Source organism: Anopheles cruzii, chromosome 3 (assembly GCF_943734635.1).
Source record: "Anopheles cruzii chromosome 3, idAnoCruzAS_RS32_06, whole genome shotgun sequence".
Classification (NCBI taxonomy): Eukaryota; Metazoa; Arthropoda; class Insecta; order Diptera; family Culicidae; genus Anopheles; species Anopheles cruzii.
In genome coordinates, this window is record NC_069145.1 from 32213253 (window position 1) to 32221681 (window position 8429).

At 50.5% G+C, this 8429-nt stretch overlaps 1 protein-coding gene across 1 annotated transcript in view; it reads left to right on the top strand.

The window, feature by feature from the left end:
- Positions 1 to 8041, top strand: part of LOC128275127 (polypyrimidine tract-binding protein 1) — a 21379-nt gene extending 13338 nt beyond the window's left edge. The window contains exons 6-9 of the mRNA XM_053013527.1: positions 3739 to 3831; positions 5550 to 5766; positions 7764 to 7841; positions 7909 to 8041. Coding sequence (XP_052869487.1) covers positions 3739 to 3831; positions 5550 to 5766; positions 7764 to 7841; positions 7909 to 8041 — 521 coding nt within the window. The remainder of the gene's footprint in view (positions 1 to 3738; positions 3832 to 5549; positions 5767 to 7763; positions 7842 to 7908) is intronic.
- Positions 8042 to 8429: the final 388 nt, after the last annotated feature.

The window sequence follows — 8429 nt, forward strand, 5'->3', positions numbered from 1 at the left end:
GATAATCTGTCTACCGGATTTTTTTTTGGGCGGCCCCGGTGGCTTTGTTTTTGATCGCCAGTGATTGTTTTTGGCATTACCGTTGATTGGAAAGCGATTTGGAAAATTTGCAACACGCTTTTCATCATCTTTCACGGTAAAGTGTTTTTACTTTTCTTTGCAAGTTTTCATCGCTTTCCCGACCTGATCCCGAAGCGTGATGTGCTAGGTTTTTGCAATTCGAACGAAAGTTGTTCGAATCGAACGGTTCCGCTTTTGAAAGGGATTGCATTTTTTCTAACGATCAGCACCTGTAGCAGCCTGTTGGGTAAAATTATTTGAATGGAAATATGTATATTTTGTTTCAAAGTGGACTTTGTGTTGTCCAATGAGGAACATTTTTAAGTAATTGCCTCTCGAAATGTTGGTAGAAAATGGGGTTCATCAACAAGCATTTGGCATAACCCAATGGACTCAATAAACAAAGTAATGCTGAACCTTATTTTGAACCCTGTTAAGGCTAGGTGGTACAAATTTGTGCTACTATTTTAGTTTATTAATTCCACATGCTTCCTCATTTTGTATTGTCTTAACTAATGTACTTGTTATCTTAGATGGTCCAAGCCAAATTTGTTGTGCTCAACTCATGATCAATTTTGGCTCTAAGAACTTCTTCGGAACAACATTCCAAAACTCGTTTTGGGGCCAATGCATTCTTTGTGTTGGTGGCATGGAAATCTTATGGCATGACCTATACACCGCAGCCTGGCGAATCGTATACACTGCACGACAGTGAGCGTATGCAGTTCGCCATTGTAGCGGTTTCTCCCCACATACGAAGCCAAAAAACAATCCCCACCACAACGCGAACCCGGACCAAACCCCAATGGCCGAAGCATAGAGTTGAAAACAAAACTTAAAGTGGTTGACAATGGCAAAACAGCTACACACACTTTCACTCGACTATTTTACGAAATTTACGTGAATTTTCCAAAACGGGAAAACGGGAAAGGCCAGCCGGAAAGTGGCGAAACCCCCTGTCGCTGTTTGCCGTTCACTGAACTTTTAATCTTATTAAAATGGTGACCCGCTACGAAGCTGTGCAACCTTGCAGAAAGCACCCGCCGAGTCCGGCGGTTAACGTGATTTGCCCCTCGCCGGTGCCACGTCTCTTAACCCACGGTCAGCGTCGTCTTCGTCGTCGTCCTCGTAACACCTATCCGACGGGCAAGGTGCAAGTCGCCGGCAGAAACCCCTCTTTTGTAAATTATTGATTCTCAATCCTTTTATCAACACATTTTTCTTTTGTGGAAAACCAGTGATCCGTTCGCGGGCGGTCGGTTGGGTGGTGGGGAGTGTATTGAAAAATCGTCCTTCGGATGGGGGGCCAACTTTTCATTTTTCTTTTTTTTTTTGTCTGTCGACTCCGCTCCGTACTTGGGCGGCACAAGAAACCGAGTCCGGGGTAAAGGTTTTTCGGTCCCACCGATCGAACTCGCCGTGCTCGAGACGCTGTGTCCATATGCTGTGCTGGCGACCCGGGTCCACACGCGGGGAGGTCGGCTAAGCTGGAGCAGAATGGAACGAACCACACGTGAAGCGGCAACGATAATAATAAATGTAATATGGCAATAGCAATAAAAATATATGTAGGTGCCGGGGCGAGGACTAAAAATGTGGCCACATACACACACACACGCGCGCCCGCAACCGATCCTTTGGCCGGGAGGACGCGGACGGGGCAGTTCCCTGCCTCCCTGTGCCCCTGGCTCTGGAGTCGGGAATCAGAAACGGAACCAGATTTTAACGACGCCTTCCGATGGCGTGGAGGAGTTCTCCTGCGTTCTCCAGGTCGCTGCTGCGGGCCACAGACAGCTTAACAAATGGCGACGAAATGGAAAAGGTGTCCTCAAGAAGCACAAAAGTGCAAACATCATGTGTACACACGGCCCACCCACCATCTTCCATCCTTCGATTGTTGGCTCGTGTGTGTGCTCGCGTGTGTGCTTAGTGGCACATTTTTGTCGGGGTGCGCACACGCTAGTGGCCGCCAAGCACCACACCGTCATCGACCGCCGGAAGGAAGCGCTCAAAAAGGAAAAGTAGAAAAGAAAATGACAGGATGCAGTATTTAGGAGTGCTAACAGGTTACTTCCGCCGGGCCGCTGGTCCTTGGTGCCACAGCGGTTCACAGCGGACCCGGACTTCCCGGACCCGAACCCGGCGCGACCTTTGGCGACCTGCTCAGGGGACACGGTCCCCGCCGGCAGGTGTTTTGACCGATGGTAAATGCTTCCATTTCCGCGCCGTTCGTCCTTCCTTCACACTGCGGGACATGTTGAATGAAATTTTCTTCACTCGATTGTTTGCCGGGCCGAAGGGTGTTCCTTCGCCGAGCTTGGCGTGCCAGGGTGCCGTGGTGTCCTGTTCGGCCAGCGGGACACCGCGCCAGACCTTAGTGTTATGCACGGTTAGCACGGAGAATGTGCAACTTAGTCAGTCGGTGTGTTGTTTACCTTTAAAGTTGCCAGAAAATCTTTTGTGAAAACATTTACCACCTTGCGACACGCACAGTGCGCTGCGCAGGACAATGGGGCTGATAGGGGATAGTAAAATTGGTTTTCCGAACCACGTTCAAGTCGTCGCATCGCAAATGCATGCGACAGATTAAAAAACCATCACTGAGCGTTTTCCCGGCCAAACTTCTGCCAAAAATGCTGGCAAAGAGTGCAGATATTGAATTTCTCTGGAAACGCAACCTACAGCACGAATCAGTTCTTTGAAGTTAAACACTGGAAACTGCTTTGTGCGTTGTTGATCTTGTTGAAAATGAAATTGTTTTACTCGATGGCTGAATGATTTAATTTTTACTCTGTTAGATGAATTTTGGGAGAGATTCTGGCATTAAAAAAGTCAACTTTCAGCTACCAAAAGCCTTTAGAATGGGTGGATAGTTGAAACGACTTTTTCTCTAATGGGCCGCCCGAAAAGGTCTAAGGAATACAAACAAATCGTTACAATCAATGTTTTACAATGCTCTATTTTGCACAACATTGTTGACCATTTCTGAATTTATGCATCTTTTGACACAAACTTTGAATTACTATTCACACTTTGTTCTTAATATTCTTACGTTAAAATGTCACCTTTACAATGAGCGCCCATTTGATACTATCGAACCAGAGTTGGCAGTACACCTTAGCATATCGTTTATGTCTCTGCATATTGGAGAATGTTGATACTCGATATATTCGACATATTCTTAGAAGCCTTTTAAGAGAAACTATCTGTTAACTTTGAGCTATATCCATCTTACACGATTGAAATGCACGGCCCATTGCAGCAATTAGAATGAATGTCCTCACCGACTGATTGACAAATGAGGTTCTGTGACCGTGTTTTTTGTTTGGTTCCACTAACTCTCTTGAATCCACGGGTCAAGTGGTGATTATGGGATTAGGCAAACCATAAACAAACCCACAAACCGCGGCGCACATACACAAACACAGACACCGAAACCACTTGGAAACTAACACACACACACACACAGCAACACGGAGCAATGAATGAATGAACGTCAACGAATCGGTAAAACGGATGCGCCCAGCTCGGTGCAGCTCCTTTTGGTGGTCATTCTTCATTAGAATTCACAATTTGATGAACAGTAAAAAAACACTCTCAACGAAGGGAAATTGACTAATTTCTTGTTTGTTTTCTTTCTCCAATTCCTATGCTTCCGCTACGTTCCCTCGCACACAGGGGTGTATGGTGATGTACAACGTGTAAAGATTCTCTACAACAAAAAGGATTCAGCCCTGATTCAGATGGCTGAACCCTACCAGGCGTATTTGGGTAAGTAGCTGTACCTGTGTGATCTGTGTGTAATAGTCGGGACAGGGATGGATGGAAGGCTTTCCGCCGAGGGGCGGGCTAGTCCCTAATCGCGCACCTAAAACTCACCCGTCCATCAAGCTGCGCTGCGAAGGTGGAATTTTGCATTCCAGCTCAACTCACCGGTGCACTGCATTCTCCGGCGAAAACTTTCACCATATTACGGTTCCGATGGCCCACCGGCCGAGTAAATATACGCGCCCCCCGCGCAACGGTTGCGGTTCGGCACTTCATGGCAACCAACTCCAAAATTCGGCTCCGAAAAACCAACTCTCTCACAGTAGAGCTCTTTATTTTCGTGAGTTTACCGGTGTTTTTCGTGCAAACGAAAAAAAAGTTCGGGGGTTTAAAAATGCACAACCGACGACGCTTCGCGGGCTCGGCTTACGCGCAATAAATCTCGTTGTAAATAAATAATCAACAGGAAGATGCCGGGCGCATCCATATTGACCGGGCGTTTGAGGGGACCGCACCGGAGCCGCACATATTCGGAGGGGTGTGTGGTTTGCTGTGTGCTTATACTCAACAGCAGGACCCCCGTGGAAAGAGATAGAGAAAGAAAGCACACAACCACCGTTGGTTGGTTTTTCCGATAAAAGTCGGTAACCGAAAAAATGATGAACCAACGTTTGGTAACTTCTTTTTTCCCGCCAGGCAACAAGCGCCGAGCGTCCGTTTTCCAATTCAAAAGTTTCAGAAAAAAAAAATACTTCCCAGTTGAGTTCCGCGGTCCGGAGTTTCCGCAGCTTCCAACCGACCGGTAGCTCCGACCGACGAACGCACCACATCCCTCCACGGTGTATTTATCGATCCGGTGCGTCAGCTACGGCTGATGAAGCTGCCATTTTGCGTCCACCACTGACGCCACTAGATGGAAAGTTACACGTTACACGTGTTTTTTTTGCACCCCGTGTGTCAGAAGACGCGCCTTTGCGGCCTAGGCCACTGTGCTGTGTTCCAGCGTGTGCATATTAAATAATAATTGGTAGAAATGTTTACAACGTAGCCAGCAGCCCGTCCGTGTTTATCGAGACAGGAAGTTCCCTGGCGCGGCGCGAGGCGAGATACTATTTGTTTTGCAGCGGTCTGTTTTGTTTTGTATGAGTTACTGTTTGCCGCCTTTTCGGCACCTTCATTTGGTCTCCCATTTTTCCTTTTTTTGTCGATGGAACGCCCGGTCCGGATTTGGACAGAATCCCACCGAAGCGAAGGGTAGGCGACGAATAAATTCATTTGTTGATCACGGCATCCGTCGGCTACCTTTGGCCGGACGGCCTTCAAAGCATACCGGTCTGCGTGCCGGGCCGCTGTTTCCCGGGTTTTTCCTGCTCGACTCGGTCCTGACTTTCCGTCCGGGTTGCCCAACGAAGCCACGGCCACAGCACGGTCCCGGTGGTGGGCCCGGAGATGGAATCTAAATAAATAAGCCGCCCGAAATTGAATGAGTGAATGAAAAGCTTAACCGAAAACGATTACCTCGACCGGGTTGGCTTCGGCCGACGCGGTTCCGGTGCCTGCCGAACGGAAAGCCTTCCAAGGCGTGAAAGGATTGTGAAGGATGCTGAGGGTCGTCCGAAATCTGGGTCTGCTCTTCGTGGAAACATCCTCCAGTCTTTCTTACTGTAATTGGGCCTCTTTCTCTAATATCTCTTTTTCGCTCTCTGCCGGTCCACTTTCAGCTATGACCCATTTGGACAAGCTCCGTATCTGGAACAAAGCGATCCGCGTGATGCCGAGCAAACATCAGGCGGTGCAGCTACCGAAGGAGGGCCAACCGGATGCCGGTCTGACCCGCGACTACGCACAAAATCCGTTGCACCGGTTCAAGAAGCCGGGCAGCAAAAACTACCAGAACATCTATCCACCGTCAGCTACACTGCATTTAAGCAACATTCCGTAAGTATTGGCCACACCGTTCAGGGGTTGGGATTTGTCCCCTATCGGGTCTTCCAAGACCTGCAGCCACTGTAAACTTCTTCACCTGCCGTCCGAAGATGGCGCTCGTTTACCGTTTACCATTTGACCCCGGAAAAGTTCCCTGACTGGGACTGGGACGCTTCGCGCTGCTGCACCGGTCTATCGATGATTGAGGACGCAGCGACCGGCGGGACCAGAAGATCACCCAGGGACTTGATAAGATTTTTAAAGTTGTCTACTTTACGCAAACTTTATCCCAGCTTCCCAATTTGGCCAGACGACCCAGATCCCGGTTTAAAGTCCGCGTGGCCGAGGGAAGGCACACGGTGTTGGGGCAAACAATGGACATGGTAACACTTTTATGCATAATCCACTTCAGTAATTTCCAGCGCCGGAACCGGCTCTGCCTGGTGTCTCCCAGCCTGGCCGCTGCCTCAATGATTATGTTGGCAGAAACGGAATTAAAGCTTCCACCTCCAAGCTCCGCCCGGGACGGTCCTCAGTTGGATCTCGCAAATTGGACGACAGCGAAGCGACAGTACTTTGCTGTAACTATTAAAGAACTTGGTACCCGGCCGGATTACTTACTCGTTGGCTCGCTCTCTCTCTCTTGCTTGTGCTCTCTTTCCTAGTTAAACAAACTGTGGGAGTCTGCAGACTCGGAGCGAGCCGTCCTCGTAGCAGGACGAGGTGTCGAGCGAAGAGAAAACAAACTTTTAATTATCTTCCTTCGTCCATCCGCTGGGTCCATCCGCGCTGGGGTGCTACAAACCACAGGGCCACCAGCGTTGTCCACCGGCGTATCAGGTGGTCGCAGCTTAGCCTTACCCATTGCCTTAGAGGGAACGCTTTTCTGTGGAGTCCCGTAGTTCAAACGCAAACGTCGCCCTCGGTCGCCGCCGCCGCGGTGGAGTGGAGCATGACGGCGCGCTGATTGCCGGAGCAAAAAGGATAGATTTTTAATCCTTTTGTTTGCCTTAGCCTTTAGTCCTGCCAACCGGGGACCTGGGAGGGGCCCCGGCCGGTCGCCGCAGGACATGGTCGATAAATTAACCATCGCCCAGAGGAACTCGGAGCCGACCCGGCACAGAGCGACAGTCATAACTGGACAGTACCTTCGCTCCGTTATGACCCCCCGAAGTCCACATGGTGAAAAGGGCGAGCATGAGGCACCCATCCGGCTCGATGGAACTTTGGACCAAGGGAGGCGGAGCCCAGCGGAAGGATAATTGTAACTAAATAAGTGGATTTGAAACTACCCTCCTCTATGTGAGGTCACAAAAGTCACACACACGCCGGGGTTCTCGGGTCGGGAACAGAAAGGACAGAAGGCCGACAGGGCAACCAACGGGATTGGGATTTTCTCTCGTGGAGTTTCCCTATGTCGGCCTATACCCGGTGCAATTCCACTACTTACCTCTCGGTGAGTGTCTGGAACCCGGACAGTATGTGCTGAAGTGTTTTATTCCTTACCCATTCACCACGACGCCTTCACATAATTACACCAAATGAAAGCGCTAATTCAAAAGAAAACTCTCCGCTCCCCGTACCCGTGTCCGAGTAGTTCACTTACAGAACCGGTGCGTCTCTCGCTGCGCCATCGCTGCGTCCTCTTTGCCGCGACGCGCCCATTGAGTGACTTCTTTATTGGTTGTGTCCTTTCACGCCGCCTCGGAGCCAGCAATTGCTCTCCGGCACCTGGTGGCATCCTTCGGCAAGAACTAGATCCGTCTGTCCGCCGGCTCTGTGACACGTTGGCACGCTCAATTTCATTCACCGCGAGTAATTATGATAATGTAATTAAAGCAAAAAGTGGCTCGCCGTTCGCCTTCTGCGTGGCCATTGGGCGGCGATAGACGTGAAGAAATTAGATGTGTGAAATGCGACCGTTTGCTGGCACAACTCTGGTTTTATTGATTCAATGTCCACATTCGAATGACCAACTAATATCCGTTCTTTTTTGTCGCAATCCACAGATCTACCGTAACCGAGGACGAGATCAAGGAAGCCTTCACCAAGAACAGCTTCGACGTGAAAGCTTTCAAATTTTTCCCGTAAGTTTGCGCCCGATCGATGCGCCCATCCGACCTGCCTAATGCTTGCCCCCGTTGTTTGTTGCAGGAAGGACCACAAGATGGCCCTCATACAGCTCAGCTCAGTGGAGGACGCCGTGTGTGCGCTGATCAAGATGCACAACTACCAGCTGTCGGAGTCGAACCATTTGCGCGTCAGCTTCTCGAAGTCCAACATCTAACTGCGAGCGCCCGCGCATGCGAGCGTAAAACATGCCACCACCCCACAGCTGTCCGTTTCCCCCAAATCACCCCCGACACCGGCGTCCGTTCCCGCCGCCCCGACGGCAGCGGCCCCGGCGTCACCCACAGCCCCGCCAGTCCCACAGCCACAATCAACCTCACCGACGCCACCGACGGCACCGGTGGAGGTGACCACTTCGACCACGACCAGCATCATCATCCCCAGCACCGACACCAGCACCGGCACCGGCACCACCAGCACCACCAGCACATCATCATCATCGGAATCGCCTTCCTCCTCAGCGCTCGCACCAGCAACGGCCACTTGCTCCTCCACCGCATGATCGGGCAGCGAACCAGCCGAAGGCACGCATCGCGCGACACGCA